At 44.4% G+C, this 22,444-nt stretch overlaps 1 protein-coding gene across 6 annotated transcripts in view; it reads left to right on the top strand.

Annotated features, from left to right (window-relative positions):
* LOC118148341 (uncharacterized) overlaps positions 1–22,444 on the top strand; it is a 111,353-nt gene that overhangs the window by 38,229 nt on the left and 50,680 nt on the right. For 3 of the 6 annotated variants that reach the window (XR_013528175.1, XR_013528176.1, XR_013528178.1), the window contains 3 exons: positions 14,830–14,910; positions 15,708–15,805; positions 18,608–18,739. Coding sequence is in view for 1 of the 6 variants with exons in the window: in XM_078353428.1 (XP_078209554.1) it covers positions 11,687–11,916; positions 14,830–14,910; positions 15,708–15,805 (409 nt within the window). In the remaining 5 variants the exon portion in view is untranslated. The other 3 variants (XR_013528179.1, XM_078353428.1, XR_013528177.1) reach the window with 3 other exon arrangements.

Raw genomic sequence — 22,444 nt, 5'->3', positions numbered from 1 at the left:
ACGGTGAAATAAATCATGGTCTATTTAATAATGTAACAAATAAAATGAAAAACTTCCTTTGTATACTGATGTGAACACTTTCCCAAATTGATTGTTACATGAAAAATGTGGCCAGGTGTAGTGGTTCACGCCTGCAATCCCAGCACTTTGGGAGGCCAAGGTGGGTGGATCACGAAGTCAGGAGTTCGAGACCAGCCTGACCAACATGGTGAAACCCCAGCTCTACTAAAAATACAAAAAATTATCTGGGCGTGGTGGCACAGGCCTGTAATCCCAGCTACTCAGGAGGCTGAGGCAGGAGAATGAACCTGGAAGGCAGAGGTTGCAGTGAGTTGAGATCATGTCACTGCACCCCAGCCTGGGTGACAGAGCAAGACTCCATCTCAAAAAAAAAAAAAAAGAAAAGAAAAGAAAAATGCAAGGTGCAGGATTGTATATATAGCAGAATATAACAGAAAGCAGGCTGTGGGAAAAAATGTATAACTGTATGCACGTGTCTTTTTGTATGACCAGAAGACCTCTGAAAGGACAGAGTAGAGAAGTTTTTATTGTACATTCTTTTATAGTTCTTGAATTTTGAACCATGTGAATGTATTATCTGTTTTAAAAAAAGGTGATTTCAATTTTTAAAAACTTAACTATGAGAACGAATGTTCAATGCTTCTTACCTGTTAGGTGATTATTGGTTCTAGGAATGGTGAATAGTAAATCTCTCTCAATAACAACTAATGTCAAATACAACAGCAGTGATAACAAAGGCACTAAAAACCCAGGCGTTCTTTGGGTTCTGTGCTTGATGATGTAATTGTTGGCTTGCACGGCAGTTGTTCACAAGGAGATAATAACCTGATTATGCCCATGGGAATCTATATCAACTGGCAGAGAATGTTCTGAATTTCTCCCAAGTTTTTGAAAACAAAATTTTTTTTCTTTTTTTCTAGCATAAAAATGCATAGTTAACATGCATTTGGAAGAATCTTTTTGAGCCATATGGATTTAACTGTGCTTTTTTGGGAAAGAAGCAAGAGGGAGAGTAGATACACTTTCTTCACGTTTCTTCTGCCTTCTATTTTGTGAGAGAACTTACACAGCTTAGAGGAATGTGAAGCCGGCCTTCGAATGGGCACTGCTTTCTGTTTCAAGAGTTTCTCTGTATGGGAAGCCCTCTTATCATCCTGCCAAACCCTACCAGTCTCCAGCTTCCTTATTACACTTTGCAAAATGGTATGCAGGTTTTTTCTCCCCTTCCTTCTGGTTCGTTTCTAATCCTCTAACTCCCTGAAAGTCTAGTTGTCCTAAATAGGTGTTGATATTATTAATTGATTACTTCATTCCATATACATTTACTGAGTCCCCAGTATGTGTCTGGCACCATGTCAATGCTAGAAACTCAGAAAGGAATAAGAAATTATTCTGAATTTAAGGCGCTTACAGTTATTTTGGAGAGACAGAAATACAGTACGGTGTGGGAAGTACGTGGGTGCTATGTGAGCAGCAGAAAGGGCCACCTAACCCAGCTTTGGTGGGAGAGGGAATAGGAAGGGATTCCTGGGGAAGCAAGGCGTGAGGAAAATCTTAAAGGACAAGTGGAAGTTAACCAGAGAAGGTGGGGTGACAGGGATGAGTGGAGGTAAGAGAAAAAACCAGGGGTGTGTGTGTTCATTATGTTTAACTAGGATGTGATGTGTGCAGCAGGACATGGCAGCGAATGAGGGAAGGGGGAGGTTATTGAGAATGTCAAGTGCAACAGAGGGGCAGAAACACAGGGCCGAAGATACTGGTAAGTAATAGGTCATGGGGAACCTCGATGAAGTAGTTTCTCAGGAGTGATAGGGCCTGAGACAGGACCTGGTATACTGAGGAGTGAAAGGGAGATGAGAATGCACTCAGGTAAGAGTTAACATTTACAGACCGCTTTCTGTATGACAAAGTTCTGTGTTATCGCATTTATTTATCACAACAACCTGAGAGGTAGACATTATCCACAGCCTTATTTTACAGATGAGGAAACTGAGGCACAGAAAGGTTAAGCAACTTGCCAAAGGCCACGCACGTAGAAGTGGCAGAACTGAGAGATTAAGAAACCAAACTCCTGACCAGTAAGAAGCTGGGATTCCAGAAATGTGGCCATTGGAGAGTGACTCAAGGCTACTGGAGATTGTAACACATTTATAGACAAAAAGAAAGGTGCCTGACAGAGGCAATGTCTGACAGAGCAAGGTTCAGGAAGGTAAGACTGAGCCCTGGATTTGGCAATAAGAAAGTCACTGGTGACCTCCCAGATAGCAGTTTCAGCAGCATTTGGGGAGGAAGCCAGATAAAGCAGAATGAGGAGAGCAAGTGCTCTCCATGAAAGCACAAGGGATGGCAATGCCTGAGGGTAGAATGGAGGCAGCCCCATCCAGAGACAGCAGAAAGCGAGTGCATTAGTCAGGGTTCCCCAGAAAAATACAGGGGAGAGAGAGAGAGAGAGAGAGAGAGAGAGAGAGAGAGAGAGAGAGAGAGAGAGAGTGTTTATGGAGAGAAGGAGAGATAGAGAGAGAAATTTATTCTAAGAAATTGGTCTGAGTGGTTATAGAGGCTGGCAAGTCCTAAGGTCTGCAGTTGGCAAGCTGGAGACCTGGAAGGACTGATAATGTAGTTTCAGTTCTCAATGTTAGCAGGCTTGAGACCTAAGAAGGGTTGATGTTTCAGAATGAGTTCAAAGGCAGGAAAAAAATCCATCATCCCAGCTGGAAGACAGTTTGGCAGGAGGAGTTTCCATTTACTTGCTGCAGGGGAGTTAGCCTTTCTGTTCCATGCAGGCCTTTGGTTGATTGGATAAGGCCAACCCATATTAGGGAGGACAATGAGCTGTATTCAGTCTACTAGTTCCAAGATTACTTTCTTTTCCCACCCTTTTTCCCCCTCTGGATCTTTGCTCTGCTTTATAAATGTTGATTTCATCCAGGAACATACTCACAGACACACCCAGAATGATGATGGTTAATCAAATATCTATCTGGTTGCCCTATGACCCAGCTAAGTTTATATCTAAAATGAAGCATCACAGGGAGACAGGGTCATGTATGACTGCAGATAATAAATCTGTTTTGGAAAACAGAAAGTTCAGAAGAGGACAGACTTTCGCCCTCTCCTAATAACATACATGCATTGAACCAGAAATGATTTCTTTCTTTTTTGAGACAGGGTCTCATTCTGTCGCTCAGGCTGGAGTGCAGTGGCACAATCTCAACTCACATCAAATGCCACCTCCTTGGTTCAAGTGATTCTCTTGCCTCAGTCTCCCGAGTAGCGGGGATTACAGGTGAGCATCACCACACCTGTCTAATTTTTGTATTTTTAGTGGAGATGGGGTTTCACCGTGTTGGCCAGGCTGGTCTCGAACTCCTAACCTCAAGTGATCCGCCTGCCTCAGCCTCCCAAAGTGCTGGGATTACAAGCATGAGCCACTGCACTCAGGCTAGAAACGATTTCTTAAACCAACTTCAACTTGATCCCTGAGGTCAGGCTGACGTTTTCCATTTCTCAAATGTCTTTGAAAGAGTGGAGACTGAGCTTTCAATAGTAAATTATTATTTATAACTTTTATTATTATCCAAATAAGTGCCAGTTTTGTGATTGGCATTTAATAACATGGAGTTATGTTCTGATGAGGACAGACTCTTGCTAACCATATGGTTAAGCTTGTATCACTTACTGAGATACTGAGATACACGTGTTCAACCCTGCTAAACATCCAGGTCCTTGAATCTGTACACAGACAGTGTGTGAGTGAGGCTGGGGGGTTTCAGTGACCTGTTGGAAGTCTGTCACTCAGAAAGTTTCACAGCCAGAATCTAAACCCACATCTGTTAGACTCTAAAACCAATAGCCTCAGCACTGTGCAAGCACACCTGTAATCTAGTATGTCCATCAAATTTCATTCTAATCTGTCTTAAAGGAGAAATTTTACTTTCTTTTGAGAGAGGGTTTTGCTCTGCTTCCCAGGCTGAAGTGCAGTGGCAGGATCTTGGCTCACTGCAACCTCCGCCTTCAGGGCTCAAGCAATACTCCCACCTCAGCCTCCCAAGTAGCGGGGACTACAGGGGCACACCACCATACCTGACTAATTTTTTTTTTTTTTGAGACAGAGTCTTGCTCTGGCACCCAGGCTGGAGTGCAGTGACATGATCTCAGCTCACTGCCACCTCTGATTCCCAGGTTCAAGAGATCCTCCTGCCTCAGCCTCCTGAGTTGCTCGGATTACAGGCATGCACCACCATGTCCGGAAATTTTTTTTCTATTTTTAGTAGAGACAGGATTTCACCATATTGCCCAGACTGGTCTCGAACTCCTGACCTTGTGATCCACCCACCTCGGCCTCCCAAAGTGCTAGTATTACAGGCGTGAGCCACTGTGCCCTGCCCCTAATTTTTTTATTTTTATTTTTGTAGAAACAAGGTCTCACTATATTGCAGAGGCTGAGAAATTTTAAATGAAGGGTTTGCAAGGGTCTCCAAGAAAACAGACAGGCATTATTTATTGTTTTACAAAGCTTTGCTTCAAAATACATAAAATATCTTATTTTTTAAATTTAGAAATTATTTATTAAACAAAATTCAAAATTTGGGGGGTTGTTTTTGTTTTTGCTGTCAAGAAGTTTATTGTCTTTATCTGAAAAATCCTTACAGAAAGTTGTTTGGTTTACCTCTCAGCAGCCCGCTCCTGAGCTCTGAAGAAGCTTGCCCTCTGTTGAGCTACTTGATCTTCCTTCTGAGCAAAAGACATTTTGGGACGGTTCGACCTTTTTTCTTTGAGACAGTCTCGCTCTGTCGCCCAGGCTGGAGTGCAGTGGCATGATCTCAGCTCACTGCAACCTCTGACTCCTAGGTTCAAGTGGTTCTCCTGCCTCAGTCTCTCTAGTAGCTGGGACTATAGGCACATGCCACCACGCCTGTCTAATTTTTTGTATTTTTAGTAGAGATGAGGTTTCACCATGTTAGCCAGGATAATCTTGATCTCCTGACCTTGTTATCCACCCGCCTTAGCCTCCCAAAGTGCTGGGATTACAGGCATGAGCCACTGTCCTCGCAACTCCACCTCTTCTTTTTAACTTCTCTCTTGGGCTTCTCATATACTGTATTCTCTTCTATAGCATCATTAACTTTCTTATGCATCTCCTCTGTCACGTCTGGAGTTACGCTGTTCTTTATGTATTGAGAGAACTGTTTCTTATAAGCTTTTTCATCTTCCTCCATTAAGTAGCATGTGTACTGCAATGTTCTGGCCCATGATGTGCTTCTGGTGTATTTCTGCATTAAATTCCTTGCTTTCAGAGTCGTAACCAGGGAATCGTTTGGTACTGGGAGGGATAGACAAGCCTCCATCCATAGCCCACTCAGGGCACCGAAAACGTTATTGCCAGTGGTAGTTCTGGCAAGGCCTGCATCCAAATAGCAGGTAACGGTGCCTGGCTGACCATCAGTGCTTTACACACTGTATTCGTCACCAGTCACCACCACTTGGCCTTCATAGATCTTGTCTGTGCCAAACCTACTGAGAAGCCTGTGGGCCAGCAGCAGGCCAATACAATACGCTGCAGTGTCATTTATCAGGCCGACCTTCACACCATATTTTGGCAGTTTGCGTGCATGTGCTGCAGACTATCACATCCCCTTCTATACAGGCACGAACAATCTGACAAATGATATCTCTGTTACATGAACTATCATCCTGTATTGAAGTGTGTTGTATTTATTTTTATCCTGTATCACCCAGCATTTCTGAGCACAGTAATCAATTTTATCCTCTCATTGTCTTCTAAATTCCACTTGGTATCTCTTAAAGTAGGACTTATTCTTAACTTTAACAAACCCCATCCTGTGGAACAGAGACCTGCATCTGCTGCTCAACAGACCTGCAGGCCCAGCAGTGCTGGGGGGCGGGAAAGGCACAAAATTCAAATGTTTATTTCAAATAAATTTAAAGAGGGAAAGAAATGTCCACCAAAATCTTACCACCCATAATTAACTGTCACACTTCTCTGTGTTTCCCCTGAGAAGTTCTATAGGCATAAATAGTGTGTACGTGTATGTATGTTTCTGCAGATATATTTCTTTACATAAAGAGCATTATCGTGTACCCATGCACACATAAAAATATAATTTAAAAAATATATATATATAATTTTAACACCATTTTGATGGCTGCCTGAAATGCTTTTATAACAGACTTGTCTGTGCCACAGTTCTTGGGAAGACAAATAATCGTTAAGAATATATTGGCCTGGCATGGTGACTCACACCTATAATTCCAGAACTTTGGGAGGCCAAGGCGGGCAGATCATGAGGTCAGGAGATCGAGACCACCTGGGCTAACATACTAAAACCCTGTTTCTTCTAAAAATACAAAAATCAACCAGGCGTGGTGGCACGCGCCCGTAGTCCCAGCTGCTCGGGAGGTTGAGGCAGGAGAATCCATTGAACCCGGGAGGTGAAGGTTGCAGCGAGCTGAGATTGTGCCACTGCACTCCAGCCTGGGCAACAGAGCAAGACTCCCTCTCAAATACATATGAATATTTGTCAGTTTACTTAATAAATGCTAGGAGGACGTCTGTTAATTTTTTTTTTTTTTTTTTTTGTAATTTGTGTTGGAGTGGCTTAACTGTTTAATATAGACTGAAGGGTGGTAAAACATACAGGTGAAGTGTACTTTCCGATCTCTCAGAAATCGGACTGCCGAGGCTTAAATCTCAGCTCCCAGTTCCCCATTTGCTGTGTGACCTTGAGCAGTTGCTTATCCTCTCTGTGCCTTGGTGTCCTGATCTATTTAAAGGGGAATAATAGAAATTAAATGAGTTAGTCCATGTAAAGTGCTTTAGAACAGTGCCTTACTCCTAGTAACAGTTTGTGTTACAAGATATATTCACCTGTACCCTATAAACATTCAAGTTGCTGAGTCACTTCGTCCCAGAAAAGCCCAAGGCAGTTTGATACAGCTGAGGCGGTCTTAGGGGAATGTTTCGGGCTGATTCCTGGGGTGGGAACTTGGAGTCTGTATTTTTACAGAACTCTTCAGGTAAGTGAGTCTTAAGGTCAGCCAGGTTTATGAACCACTGGGTGAGAACACTGGGCACAGTTGGACAGCAGTTGGGTGGGGAGCAAGACTGGAAAGATTCGGAACAGTGAGTCTGAGACGGCCTGCCCGGACACAGAGGCCCTTTGTAAGCAGCGAAGCAGGGCAATGTGATATTTAAAACTGGAACTTTGTCAGCTGAGAGTCAGTTGAGATAAAGAAGGCCAAAGCAACAAACAGGTGGAAGAAACGCACAGAGAGAGTAGGTTTCTCTCTGAAGTTGTTCACTGTTTTGTGTGGGAATATTTTTTCTTCTTGTTCTGTTTGGTTTTGTGAATCTTGTTTTTAAAAGCATGCAGAGGTAAATTTTTTCCTTCTTGTGATAAGAGCTAATGTTTACTTAGTGTGTGTCATGGCTGTGCTAGCAGTTTTTCATGTAAACTTCCAGACAGTATGAGGCATGGACTATTGTCCCCATTTTAAAAGGAAAAAACTAAAATTTGCGGAAGTTAAATAACTTGCACAAGGCCCATATCCATTTTTTTCTTTCTTCTTTCATAATGGAATTCCAGTTTTATTTGGAGTGTACACATCCAGTGAAAATACATTGCCCTGTAGCCCTGGCAGCTATGTGTGGCTGTGTGACTAAGTTGTAGCCAAAGACATGCAAATGAAAGGACTATCTGGGCCCTGTCAGAGGTTTCTTATAGGGTATTGATTTGGCCAAGAGGTATGTCCCTATTTACCCTTCTCCCATCCTACTTTCTGGTGCCTGCAATGCAGATGTGAGCTTCAGCAGCCATCTTGGGCTTTGAGGATATAAAGCATGCATTCAATGGTGATGGAGGGGTGGTGGAAGATGGCGCTTCTGCCCCCAGTGACCAAGAGCTGCTATACCAGCCCTGGGCTTCCTGTCTCTGACTTCTTTTATTTGAAAGATATATAAACTTTTTGTTTGTTTTTGAGACAGAGTTTTACTCTTTTTGCCCAGGCTGGAGAACAATGGCGCGATCTTGGCTCACTGCAACCTCCGCCTTCCAGGTTCAAGCAGTTCTCTGCTGCAGCCTCCCAAGTAGCTGGGACTACAGGTTCATGCCACCACGCCTGGCTAATTTTGTATTTTTAATAGACAGGATTTCACCATGTTGGCCAGGCTGGTCTCGAACTCCTGACCTCAGGTGATCCGCCCACCTCTGCCTCCAAAGTGCTGGGATTATAGGCATGAGCCCCTGAAAGATATATAAACTTTTATCTTGTTGAAGTTGCTCTTATGAACAGACATATATGATCCAAACCATAATACTGGCTTATGGTTATATTACTTATATTTTATCTAAGGTAACTATATGCTGCTCACTTTTCTTGTGGTTTCTGTATACTGACTCATCCACTTCCCATAACAGCCTTCTGTGTACATGCAGTTATTATTCCCATTTTGCAAATGGGAAATTGAAGCAAAGAGAGGATATATGGCTTGCCTAAGGTCACACAGGGAGAAGTGGCAGAGCCAAGAACTAGCTAATAAGACTTCAGATCAGGAACAGTGGCTCATGCCTGTAATCCCAGCACTTTGGGAGGCTGAGGCAAGCAGATTACCCGAGGTTAGTAGTTCAAAACCAGCCTGGCCAATGTGGCAAGACCCTGTCCCTGTTTAAAAATAAGCAGATTAGTTGGGCATGTTGGTGCACACCCGTAATCCCAGCTACTTGGAAGGATGAGGCAGGAAAGTCGCTTTAAACTGGGAGGTGGAAGTTGCAGTGAGCCGAGATCACGCCACTGCACTCCAGCCTGGACTACTGAGTGAGACTCCATCTCAAAAAAAAAAGACTTCGGTGGTAGCACATAACTGGCCCTAGCTCCAGTGTCTGAGTATTCTCAGTACCAACCTTGGTGCCTCCAAATACCCAGATTGATGCTGACAATAATTATGCTATACGGCCTCTTACATACTCAGTATGAGGTTTGGTGCGGTGGCTCACACCTGCAATCCCAGCACTTTGGGAAGCTGAGGTTGGTGGATCACTTGAGGTTAGGAGTTCAAGACCAGCCTGGCCAACTTGGTGAAACCCCATCTCTACCAAAAAAATATTAAAAACTTAGCTAGGTGTCGGGGGGATGCATGCCTGTAATCCCAGCTACTTGGGAGGCTGAGGCAAGAGAATGGCTTGAACCCAGGAGGCAGAGGTTACAGTGAGCTGAGATCGCACCACTGCACTCCAGCCTGGACAACAGAGTGAGACTCGGTTTTAAAACACACCAAAAACCAAAAAGCCAATGTGGTATGCTTTGTGGCTTTCCTTAACGAAACCTTACTTTCTGCTTTAATTTATAAAATGAAAGACTCCTAGCTGGTGGCCAGAAGAAAACCATGGTCTCTCCAGAAGATTTAAACAGCCTCTTTGGGGTCCATCTTAAAGCCCTAACTCTGAGTGAAACCTCCAAAACAATGTCATGTGTGCATTCTAAAAAGTTAATCATTTTAAACAGCATCCCTGGAATCTCATTTGCCATTGTTTTCATTATAACAGTTTGCTTTTCTTTTGTCAAGTAGGGCTCTTTAATAAACAGAATTGAGCCATCTAGCCATCTGTTCATTTAACAAACAGTAAGTACCTGCCCAGAGCCAGCCACTCTCCTAGGTTCTGGGACACAGGAGCAATGGATAGACATCACAGAATTGACATTCCAGACAGGGGAGGCAGGTAAGTAACAAATCGACACACAAGAAAAGATCACATGCAAAAAAGTGCTACGAAGAAAAGACAAATATGGTAGAGGCTTCCTTGGGAAGGTTTCACTGAGTAGAAGATATTTGAGCCGATGCTTGAAGGCAAGAAGGAATGATCTTCCAGAATGAGGGAATAGTGATTCCCTGGGGTCAGAATGAGCTTGGCATGCTCAAGGGACAAACAGAAACCCCATGTGACAGAAACATGAGCACAGAAGATTGGCATGAGATGAGGTCAGAAAGTTAGGTGGTGCCAGATCATACCAGACATTAAGTCCAGTTTTCGGGACTTTAAGTGAGAGGGAAGCTATTGGATGGCTTTAGGCAACATACTGGATAATTATCACCCTGGGTCTCATTTTGGGGAATCACAAAACTTATGGGACATCAGGCACCAGTTCCACTATTGAAGCCACAACTTAGAAGGGAATAGAAAAGATAGTTTCTCTCCCCTTCCCCTGGCACTTAGAACAACGTCAATCAGATGCTCCTGGGACTTTGAATCATGAGGTTGTCTTCCAAGATATAAGGTCAGTTAGAAATTAGTAGGTTGGCTGTGGTGGAACCAGGAGTGTGCTGGGGCAGCAGAGTCCAGCGTGTGGCAACAGATGTCCGCTGTCACCTGGCTGCCCATATGTTTCCTGGGGTATGGTATCAGTGGCATAGCAAATCATGCTGGGAGCTTTGCTGCAGCAGCCTTCCTTGGTGCCTTGTTCTCCAGTCTTCCCCTTGATTCTCTGAGCTCCCTAGTCACTTTCAATAAATCCCTCTTCTGTTTAAACATTAGCCAGAAGTTGTTGTTTGAAACCCAGCACCTTGACTAGGATATCGGGGGAGTGAGCCACATTATCAAAATATAATTGGTAAATGGAAAATGGATTTCAAAAGGCTTCTAAATGGAAAATGGATTAAAAGGGTTATCAGCCATTGGCCAGTCAGAAGCAGAAGACACTGGAGGTACTTCAGTAAATATGAAGAATTGGTTTTGCAGGCATTAGGAGGCTGAAAGAGTAAAAGGAGAAAGGAAAAGGTTAGGTAACCCAGGGACCCATAACTGTAGGAAGGAGCTCTCACTCCCAAGCCTGAGGAACAGGAGAGAACAGGCAGAGTTGCCTGTATGGAGGAGCTTGGAGGAGGGGTCCCACAGGGCTGGTGCTTGGATTTCTGAGTGTGGCTCTGCCCTGCTCAGACCTCTGATGAGGGGTTGGCTGTCTGGCTGGTGCTTCCACTGAAGGGATGTGGCTCTGCAGGTGCTCAGACCTCCCTCAGGTGCAGCCCAGCAGGTGAGGGGGTGTGGCATGAGGCGGGGAGTTGAGGAGAGGCACAGCAAGGTTGGTACTGAGAATACTCAGGAGGTGGAGCTAGGGCCACTTAACATGCTGCTACTGAAGTAGCAATGAAAAACAGGAAGTGAAAACAAGGTAGAAGTCCCCTCTTTCCTTCTGCTTTCCTAATTCCTAATGCCTCACAATGGACAACCTAACAGGAAGCCAGCTAGCTGAGAGGTGAAGAGATTTAGTTTGCATCATCCCAACCCCAGGATTACAGAGAAGAGCATAGAAGGATATCTTGGAGATCACAGATAAATCACCAGCACAGATAGCATCATGTCAAGTTAGGAGGCCATGGCAGTAGCCCAGGAGAGAAAATATGATGGCCCAGACATCTGGTCAAGTATTCTGGGGGTGTATGTGAGGGTGTTTTGGGTGGAAATTAACTGGTGTTTTGTTTTTTTTGAGACAAGGTCTGGCTCTGTCGCCCGGACTGGAGTGCAGTGACATGATCTTGGCTCACTGCCACCTCTGCTGCTGTGTTCAAGTGATCCTCCTGCCTCAGCCTCCTGAGTAGCAGAGATTACAGCGACACCACCATGCCTGGCTAATTTTTGTATTTTTTGTAGAGATGGGGTTTCACCCTGTTGACCAGGGTGGTGTTAAACTCCTGAGCTCAAGTGATGCGCCTGCCTTGGCCTCCCAAAGTGCTAGGATTACAGGAGTGAGCCACCACGCCTGGCCTGGGATGAACATTGCAATTGGTAGATGGAGTAAAGCAGACTGCCCCTCACCAATAAGGATGGATGTTATCCAATTAGCTAAAGGTCCAAATAGAACACAAAGGCTGCTCTCCCACTGGTAAGAGAGAACTCCTCCTGCCTGTCTTCAAGCTGTGCCAGTGGCTTTTCTTCTTGTTTTCAGACTTGAATTGAAATGCTGGCTTGTCCTGAGTCTTCAACCTGCCAGCGTCCCACTTTTGGCTCTCCTGGGTCTCCAGCTTGCTGACTACAGATTTAAGGATTCATCAACCTTCATAATCATGTGGGCTAATTCCTTACACCAAATAAATATAGACATAGATATGAACATAGATCCTACTTGTTTTGATTCTGTGGAGAATCTTGACTAATACAAGTGCCTTGTGAGATGGGCAGGGCAGGTTTATCTTCAGAAAGAAGCAAGTTATGGCAGCTTGGAAGCCTCCATAAGAGGACAAAAATGAAAATGTAGGACTTCACTGATTCCTTTCCATCATCTGTTTAAACCACATTTTCCTTGGTTTATGTAACTCTCAATAGTGACAGGGTTTCCCCATGGTGTTTTTTCTGCTTCTTTCCTCAACAGCATCTACCCACTCACCTGCGTAAGACCTTGAAATGCCCTTTCTTTTCTCCCCCATCTAAGTCATTGCCAAACTTCCCAAATAGCTCTTTCATTTGTTCTTTTCCATATTCCCCCACAATTTGGGCCTTCCTCTTTTCTTCCCCGGAGTATACGCATAGTACGTGATCACACATTTGTGGGACTGCTCATTAAGCTGGTCTCCCACACCAGGCTTGAGGTTCCAAAACCTCACTATTGTGACTCCAGCTCTTGTCACATACAGAGGTCTCAAAAAGTCTGTTGTTGAATTAACCAGTCTGCCTGTCGCTAGCCTCTTACTCTCTCTACTCATACTGCCCAAGAGTGACTTTTGAAATGCAAATCTGTCCACTTCTCTGTCTGAGTGCTCCCTTCAGTCCGGCAGAGGTGGTGAACTGGAGGCCCTGACTGCATCTAAAGGTGTTTTGTTTAGTCCCCACAGTGTTTTGTTTGTTTGTTTTTAATTTGGAATAACTGCCAACTTAGAAAATCTGGGTCTGTCTTATAAATATTGGGAATTCCAGCTTTTCTCGACAACTTTGAAGATTTGCTAACTCCAGGCCTGCCCACCTCCATGGCAACAACTGGCAGAAGCCTGGGGACAGTTCCTTCCTTTCGTTGGGAACAGACAGTTTGACAGATTTGCCTCAATCCCAGCGGGGCCTTCTTCATTCCCTTACTTATCTTTTATTTGTTTATTTATAATTTTTTTTCTTTTCTTTATTAAAAAAAATTTTTTTTTAATTCATTCCCTTACTTATCCTTCAGGCCTTGGACTCCATCGTCAAGGAAATCAAGTTTACACATCTGATCGCGGTTGCCAGGGCCTTCCATGATCTCATCCTGCCTGCAATGCCTCTTGATCCATGTAGATTTTCTTTTTTTTGAGATGGAGTCTCGCTCTGTCACCAGGCTGGAGTGTAGTGGCTCAATCTCGGCTCGCTGCAACCTCTGACTCTCTGATTCAAACGATTCTCCTGCCTCAGCCTCCTGTGTAGCTGGGATTACAGGCATGTGCCACCACACCCACCTAATTTTTGTATTTTTTTTTAGTAGAGACAGGATTTCACCATGTTGGCCAGGATGGTCTTGATCTCCTGACCTCATAATCGGCATCCCAAAGTGCTGGGATTACAGGCCTGAGCCACCACACCTGGCCCCATGTAGATTATTTACAGGAGACAGTGTTTCTTCTCACCTCTGTGCTTTGGTCCTGGAAAGTCTAGGATGCCCATCTGATGAATGGCCACACCTCATCCCCTCCGCCGGGGACTCCTCTTAAGCCTTTAGGACTTAGCTTGGTTCATATTCTCTGGGAAGATTTCCTCCTTGACAATAGTCATGCCTCTCCTTTTTTTTTTTTTGAGAAAGGCTCTCACCATGTTGCTGAGGCTGGAGTGCAGTGGCCCAAGTACAGCTCATTGCAGCCTTCAACTCCTGGGCTCAAGCAATCCTCCCGCCTCAGCCTTCTGAGTAGCTGGGACCATAGGTGTGCACCATTACACCCAACTAATTTTTATAAAAATATTTTTTAGAGACATGGTCTTGCTCTGTTGCCTAGTCTGATCTTAAAGTCCTAGCCTCAAGCAGTCCTCCTCCCTCAGCCTTCTAAATTGCTAGGATAATAGGCATGAGCCACTGTGCCCAGCCATTCCTCTTCCTAATGTACTATTCACTTTGTTTCAGAATTACTTGTAACCAATGATCCCCTTCACCAGAGTAAAGTACAAATAAAACTACATTCCTTTTGAGGGTTAAATAAATTGGTAACAACCTCCCTTCGCCACTTTGTAGAAACTCCTGTAGCTCACATTTGAGAAATAGAACTGGGAATTCTCACCAGTTTCCAGGAGGCCCTTATTTTCCACTGTGGTTGATTCTGTTACTACTCTACAGTGCTCATGTTAAAAGTCGGTTTTGGAATCCAGTATGTGCTTGTCTCTGAGATGAGAGTCTTGCAAGTTAATATTCCTCACTGGCCAAGAGGTCCTCAGAGGGAAGATAATCCCGTGGCCTCAGTGTTGTCCTGTTAGAAATCTTTCCCTCTTGGTCCCTTTAACTTGCAATCTTATGATCATTCTTTTTTCCAAAGCCCACTTTTCACACCAGGGTGACTGGGACATGAGGGGGCTTCCCAGGGACTTCCCCTTTGCTCCTAGTGAGTTCCTCTCTGGAGACTTTTTCTCTTTTCTCACCAGGGGACTTCATTTGAGACTGTCCCATTTATCAGAGGAGTTATATAAACCTCAAAGAGAGAGGGTTCCAGGTCTCCATTCTTCCCCTCCCAGGAAGCTTCTGGTCCTTTATGCAAAATTATCCACATTCTCAACAGACCAGCTTTGAATACTGCGACAATTGAAAGGACCAGGTTTTCTCACACTACAAATACTCTGTTCTCTGTTTCTACAGGGCAATGGGTGCCTTCTTCCCTACATTTCTACAATGTAAAGAGGCCATCCTGGTGATTCTTCTCCAAAGACTTCTTCCAAGGTAACTAGTGTTTTCTATTGGGAAAGTAGGTTCTGGCAACCTGTGAATAGGATGGCTTTTCCTAATAAGAATTTTCTAAGCTGCACTATGTCTTAGGTGGGGTTCCCTGTAAAATGGACTCAGAGATGGGGATTTATATCCAGATGGTTTTTTTTAGAGTGCGTTCACAGGAACAACATCTATAAGGGAGTGAGAGAAACAGAAATGGGTAAAGGAAGAGTTGACCTGTAGTGAAATTACAGCAGAGGCCTCAGCTGACAGGGTAGTCCTTCAGTGTTTATTCCAGCTGAGGCAAGGAGACTGGCCTTTGTATTCCCTCAATGACCAGTCATTGGCCAGTCATTGGATGCAGACTGCCCCAATCCCAGGAAGGGGCAGTAACCTTGGGGAAGGCAGCTCCCTTCAGCCAAGGGCAATACCTGTGGATGGACTCATTTGTGAGTCTTTAATGGGCAAGTCTGCATAGGGAGGAAGAGTGTCTCATCCCAAAGTGGTGATCTGGGCAGTGCACTACTCTAGACCTATCTGGACATAATATGTTCATAGCTCTGTCTCCCTCACTGTACTCTAAGTACCTTGCTCTGGACTGAATGTTTGTATCCTCTCAAAATTCATATGATGAAGTCCTAATCTCCAATGTAATGGTATTTGGAGGTGAGGCCTTTGGGAGGTAATTAGGTCATGAGGGTTATATTAGGCCATTTTCACTCTGCTATAAAGAAAAACCTGAGACTGGATAATTTATTTATTTTTAATAAATGAATAAAATAAAATTTTGTTTTTCCTCTATTGCCCAGGCTGGAGTACAGTCGTACAATCTCAGCTCACTTTAACCTCTGCCTGCCAGGCTCAAGCAATTCTCATGCCTCAGCCTCCCGAGTAGCTGGGATTACAGGTATGTACCACCATGCCTGGATAAGTTTTTGTATTTTTAGTAGAGATGGGGTTTCACCATGTTGACCAAGCTGGTCTTGAACTCCTGGCCTCAAGTTGATTTGCCTGTCTCCCTCTCCTAGAGTGCTGGGATTACAGGTGTGAGCCACTGTCCCCTGACCCCCGCACCGATGAGACTGGATAATTTATAAAGGAAAGAGGTTTAATTGACTCACAGTTCTGCATGGCTGGGGAGGCATCAAGAAACTTACAATTATGGCAGAAGGGGAAGCAGGCACCTTCTTCACAAGGCAGAAGGAGAGAGAGCCTGTGTGTGAAGTGGGAGGAGCCCCTTATACAACCATCAGATCTGATGGGAACTCACTCATTGCCATGAGAACAGCATGGAGGAAACACCACCATTATTCAATCACCTCCCTCCCTCGACACATGAAAATTACAGGTCTTTCCCTTGACACGTGGGGATTACAATTCAAGATAAGGTTGGGGTGGGGACACAGGGCCAAACCATATCAAGTATGGTATCCCCGTGATAGGATCAGACACTGAATTTGCTAGCACCTGGATCTTAGACTTCCCAGACTCCAGGCCTGTGAGAAATAAATGTCTATTGTTTAAAACACCAAATCCATGGTATTTCAGGACAGCAGCCTGAGCAAACTAAGATACTCTTGAGGGCAGAAGCCAGGAATGTCCAACAGAGTGCCTGGAATAGAGTATCTACTCAGTTAGCAGACAAGAGATGAATGAATAGATGCATGTCTGAAAGAGTAAATATAAGCCCAACAACACTGTCGTTATTGTCATTTGCATTTATGCAGAGCTTTACATATGAAAATTACTCTGCTAAAAATGTTATAAATATGTAAGTGGTGTAAGCAATAATTCTTAATAAAACCTGCTATCAAAATGAATTAATATTTACTAGGCACAAACCAGGAGCATGAACCCTGTATTAGTAAACTTTCCAAGAACACATCTCCCTTCATAATAGAACTACTTAGAGGTTTCAGAGCTGGCATCCTAATTCATCTCTTATATGGCTTTTTATACCCCCTACATTGTTAAATAAATCTCCTTTCCTCATGCCCAAATCCTGTTTTCATGACATAGAGTTTCCAAAGTCTACTGAGCATTTTGTTCCTCTACCAAACTGTTTGATCTTGCCTCTTTTTGCATCTCTTCTGATATTTGTAATTTTCTTGCTGGTAGTCCAATTTCTCATGGACACTTATAATTTTGACTATTCAGAATAGCAGCTTCCTCTGGGAAAGGCTCCATTAAAACTGCATGTGACCCTAGTGTGTGGGGAGGGTGACATCATAGAACCTTGTCCCCAGAACCACAGTGATTGGCCCGTGGTTGGGCACATGACCCAAGATGGACCAAGCATGGTTCTTCCCTCGGAAAGGTTTTACTTGGGAAAAAGAGGAAACGAAGCTGGAAAAGAAGAGGGCTTCCCCCCACCTCCCCTCCACCCCCACCCCCGCCCTCTGTGGAGTTGCTTGCTTGGCTGGAAGTCCAGAGCTATCAGAGGCCATCCTTTACCCCATGAAGGAACCCTCCTGCAATAGAAGAAGTCCACCCAAGGAGAGAAACAGGGTGAGAAGTGGAGGGTCTTGAGAGCTTTCAAATTCCTGATTCCAGGAGCTAAAACCTCAGAGACTCTCTGTTTCCTGACCTCCCAAGGCTTAGCTGTCAAATTCACCCTTCATTCTGGAAGCCACCTCAGCCTGCTACCAACAATCTTCCTTTTAAGGTGGGTGCAGTGGTTCATGCCTGTAATCCCAGCTACATGGGAGGCCAGGGTGGGAGGATCTCTTGAACTTAAGAGTTTGAGACCAACCTGGGCAATATAGTGAGACCCTGATCTCAAAAAATAAAACAAAAATTCCCTTTTAGCTTAAGCATAAGCTAAAGTTTAAGTTGTGTTTCTGTCACTTCTCATCCAGAGAATCCTCCCGTACACCCTCGCCCCAACTCCATGTACATTTGCTAGGATCACTGTAGAATTCATTGGATTTAAGCAGCAATCTGAATACTAAAGATGTAAACTTTAAGTCATTGAAGCAGGCAACTCTCCATGAAGTGATAAAAGATAGGGTTAAAGATTTTCAGCTCAAGAGCCTTGGGTTCAAATCCTACCTTCATCACCAAATAGCTAAGTGACCTTGCAAAAGATACTTAAATTGTCTGTGCCCTAGCTTCTCATTTGTACAATTTGCAAAATGCTAAGAGTGTCATTGTGCACATTTAATGGGATTATATCTTTAAAGTCACAGGAAAGCACAGGGCACATAGCAAGAATTAATAAACTTGGCTATAATGACCACTTTCCTCTCTTGTCACTGGTGTCTCCCATGGCATAATCGCCCCATGGGATTCAATGCACATTAATTCATTTCAGAATCACAAATTTCTTCATTTTTACCTTTGTATTGTTAAATAAACATTTATTTCTGAATTGAACAGCCTTTCCCTTGGACCACATTCGACTTTTTCTTTTTGCAAATGATTTCATCCTGATTGTTGTGCCTTCCATGTTTCTTATTAGTTATTTTTCATAATACCTTCTATTCCTATCTCCCAACACCATTTTCTTCCTTCCTTAGGAAACACTTCTTCTTATGCCCATACACTGGAACTTTCCTACTACAAGGAGCAATTTGCTATGTGTTTATTTTCTTTGGAATCATCTCACCTTCATGGAAGCAGGGTTATTTATCAACCTGTGATGGAGGTCTTCCTGGTTTGGTTAGGGCATGCTCCAAACTGCCCCTGTAATAATGCTTTTTTTGGCCAGGACACAAACCACAGTCAATAAAGGTCTTCCTGAGTTCTGAAGGTCAAGCAATTAGAATTTTCTCAGGCTTGTAGAAGAGTGAATCCTGGAAACCAGTCTTGCCTCAGGGGAGCATCTGTTGGAAGTTCTTAGGTAAGTACTGGACTTAAAATTGGTGAAGCATAGGTGAAGTCTTGGCTCTGCTACTTCCTACTTCCTGTCAGGGTGCTTGCCAGGCTAGACACCTTACTTCTCTGAGCCTCAATATCCTCATCTATCACATGGTTGTACAGTAGCATTATTCTGATGTTGTGTTGTTAGATCTCAGAAGAGTTTACCCCAAAATGAAGGCCTCAGAAGCAAAAGTTTTTCTCTGATCTTATCCTGTTCTGTCCCTGGTGCCTTATTCTCCCACGAGGCTAGCAATAGAAACTAGAATCTCTGGCCAGGCATGGTGGCTCATGCATGCACTTTGGAGACCAAGGCTGATGGATCACTTGAGGTTGGGAGCTTGAGACCAGCCTGGCTAACATGATGAAACCCCGTCTCTATTAAAAATACAAAAATTAGGTGGGCATGGTGGCACATGCCTGTAATCACAGCTACTCAGGAGGCTGAGACACAAGAATCGCTTGAATCAGAGAGGCAGAGGTTGCGGTGAGCTGAGATTGTGCCACTACACTCCAGCCTGGGCAACAGAGTGAGACTTGTCTTAACACCAACAACAAAAAAGAAACTAGAAGCTCTCCTCTCCAAGACAGATCATAGAAACCAGAACCCCTTTCTCCCAAAGCCTGCCATAACACCTAAAAACATTACTCTAACCCTACCTCCCTACCCGCACCAGGCTTTCTTGTGTAAAAACTGGCCTTAAATAAATTATCTGACCTGTCTTATTTAATGGTAGGTCATTAGATCCTCATTCCAGAGAGGGCCCTGCCCCATACCAGAAGGAAGGAATGCTGCACGGAGAGGCCAAGAAGAATCTAGAGAGGCCTGGCTCAGTTTCCCCAGTCGATGAGCATTAGATCATCCCTTTTTGTCCAATCACGTTTCTACACTGCGCACTACTTTGAACCTGATCATAACAATGGATAGCGTCCCCTGTAGCTTTGAGTCTTCATCCTGAAGCCTCCCATGTCACATACAACTGTGATCAGATACATTTGTGTGCCTTTTCTCCTATTAATTTGCCTCTTGTCAGTGACTTTCAGCTAACCTTTAGAGGGCAGAGGGGAATTTCTCCCCTGGGCCCTGCAGTGTGAAAATTCAACTGAAACAGTAGGTAGTTTGTGAATTGTAAAGTGCTACAAAAATGGGAGTTGCTGTTGATGCAACCTTAATAGGAACCCAGTGAAGCTGTAGGCAGGGAATTGTTCTCTTTAGCTTGGTTCACATAGTGTCATGTGCAGACACACAAGACCAATTCAGGGTACGCTGGTGGTGCCACACTGAGGATTTTCATAAGTAAAGCAGACAAATGGAGTCAGTTATTCATGGCCACGGTCCCTCTTACTTGTTCCAGAGAAAAGACTAATCAAATAATAATTTTAGACCAGGCGCGGTGGCTTACACCTGTAATCCTAGCACTTTGGGAGACTGAGGTGGTTGGATTGCCTGAGTTCAGGAGTTTGAGACCACCCTGGGCAACATGGTGAAACCCTGTCTCTACTAAAACACAAAAACTTAGCCGGGCGTAGTGGCATGTGCCTGTAGTCCCAGCTACTCGGGAGGCTGAGGCAGGAGAATTTTTTGAATCCGGGATATGGAGGCTGCAGTGAGCTGAGATTACACCATTGCACTGCAGCCTGGGCAACAAGAGTGAAACTCCATCTCAAAAAGAAAAAAAAAGAATTTTAATTTGTGAATCTCAGTAGGAAAAAGTTTTAGAAGTAGAGTTAAATGACCCACGTAGCCTCTCAAATGTGCCTTCCCTTCTGCTTTCACTGCCATCTTTCCTGGATCCCCTGTCCTCACCAGGTCAGGTCTGCAGGGGTTTCTGAGAGTTCATCAGGAACTCTCTTGCCCCATCTGGCTCCTATGATACAGAATTTTCTAGGGCTCACTGCCAGTCCTACAACTTTTTCTCCAAGTTCAGTTGCCAATAGACTCAGATTTTCCCTGCCTGAAAAACAGGGATAGTGAAGTCCATAATACACGTCTCAACAGAACATTTTGGAAACACAGAAAGGTGACTAATACTGCCTGGGAGGGGGGAAGACTTCACAACGAAGCTAATTTTAGAGCGAAGTGTTAAAGGCGAAGGAGGTGTTGCCAGCAGGTAAAGGTTTGGGAGGAACCCTGCTCCCTGTCCTGCAGTAGAGGGAACAGCCCGTGCCTTGGACAAAGGCCTCAAAGAGCTTGCTGTGCTCAGGAAACAGCAGGTAATGGTCCTGCTGGAGTGAGGGCTGCGTGGGAGTGTGGGGAGAGCCTGGTAGTGCTGAAGCTGAAGTGGTTAGGGGGAAAGGGTTCCCTGGAGTCTGGCCATGTGAGCCTGCAATCCCAACCACCTCCTACCCACAGCTTCTCCCACAGCTGCAAAGAGGCATCATTTTTCTGTCCCAAATGGAAGGCAATTTTGGTAGATGAGTTTCTCAGCAACCTTTGACAAGAGTTAAAAATTACTTCCAAGGTGCCCTGATCAGTCTCCTCTTTTATTTCCTCCTTTTCTTTAAACCTCAGCATCTATTATGAGCACCCCCTACCTCTTTCTCCCTGGGGAGAGGGGGGCCTCTCATGCAAATAAGACTCTGGTGGCCAGCTGTGACAGCCCAGAGTCAACAAGGTCAGTGTTCTGATCAGGGTTTCAATTCTCCAATACCGTGTGTCAGTGGTAATCTGAAACCAGTCGCTCATTTCCCCTGCCTTAGTTTCCACATTGGTTAAAGGGCTGCTAGGGATAAATTAGATGATGCATGGGCTTCTCTGTTCCTAAATCCTGGTTCTTTTCTTTGAGATGGAGTCTTACTTACTCTGTCATTCAGGCTGGAGTGCAGAGACATGATCTTGGCTCACCGCAACTTTGGGCTCCCAGGTTCAAGCGATTTCCCTTCCTCAGCCTCCCAGGTATCTGGGATTACAGGTGCGTGCCACCATGCCTGCTAATTTTTGTATTTTTAGTAGAGCTGGGGTTTCACCATGTTGGCCAGGCTGGTCTCGAACTCCTGACCTCAGGTGATTCACCTGCCTTGGCCTCCCAAAGTGCTGGGATTACAGGCATGAGACACCGTGCCCGGCTGGGTCACCATTTAAATAGTACAGTCAGAGAAAGTCTTTTTGAAAAGATGGTATTTGACCAACAGCCTCTCAAAAGTGAAATGGCCACAGTGGGAGCTGGGAGGAAGACCCTCTGAGCAGAACAGCAGGCACAAAGGCCCTGAGTTGAGGGTGTGCCAGGCATCCTTACAGAACAGCAAGGGGGCCACTGGGCTGGATAGAAGAGTCTGAAGATAAAATTAGCCGGGCATGCTGGTGAGCACCGGTAGTCCTAGCTACTGAGGAAACTGAGGCAGGAGGATCACTTGAGCCCAAAATTATGAGGCTGCAGTGAGCTAAAGCCACTGGACTTTAGCCTGAGCAACAGAACAAGACACTGTCTCAAAAAAAAAAAAAAAAAAAAAGAAAGAAAAGAAGAGAAACAAAGAGTAAAGGTGAGAGTTGTGGGTGGTCAAGTTAGAGAGGTAATGGAAATGGAGGGTGAGAGGAGGGGGTAAATTGAGGAAGGCCTTCTAAGCCATTGAGGATTTTGGTTTTCAAAAATGAACAGATGAAGAGTTTAGAATAAGGATTAACAATACTTGAGTTTTAAGACAAAACATTTAGGCATCTAAGTCCTAAAAGATTATTGCAGTTATTTTT

The sequence above is a fragment of the Callithrix jacchus genome, chromosome 16, assembly GCF_049354715.1.
Source record: "Callithrix jacchus isolate 240 chromosome 16, calJac240_pri, whole genome shotgun sequence".
Classification (NCBI taxonomy): domain Eukaryota; kingdom Metazoa; phylum Chordata; class Mammalia; order Primates; family Cebidae; genus Callithrix; species Callithrix jacchus.
This window is presented reverse-complemented; position numbering and strand designations above follow the sequence as displayed.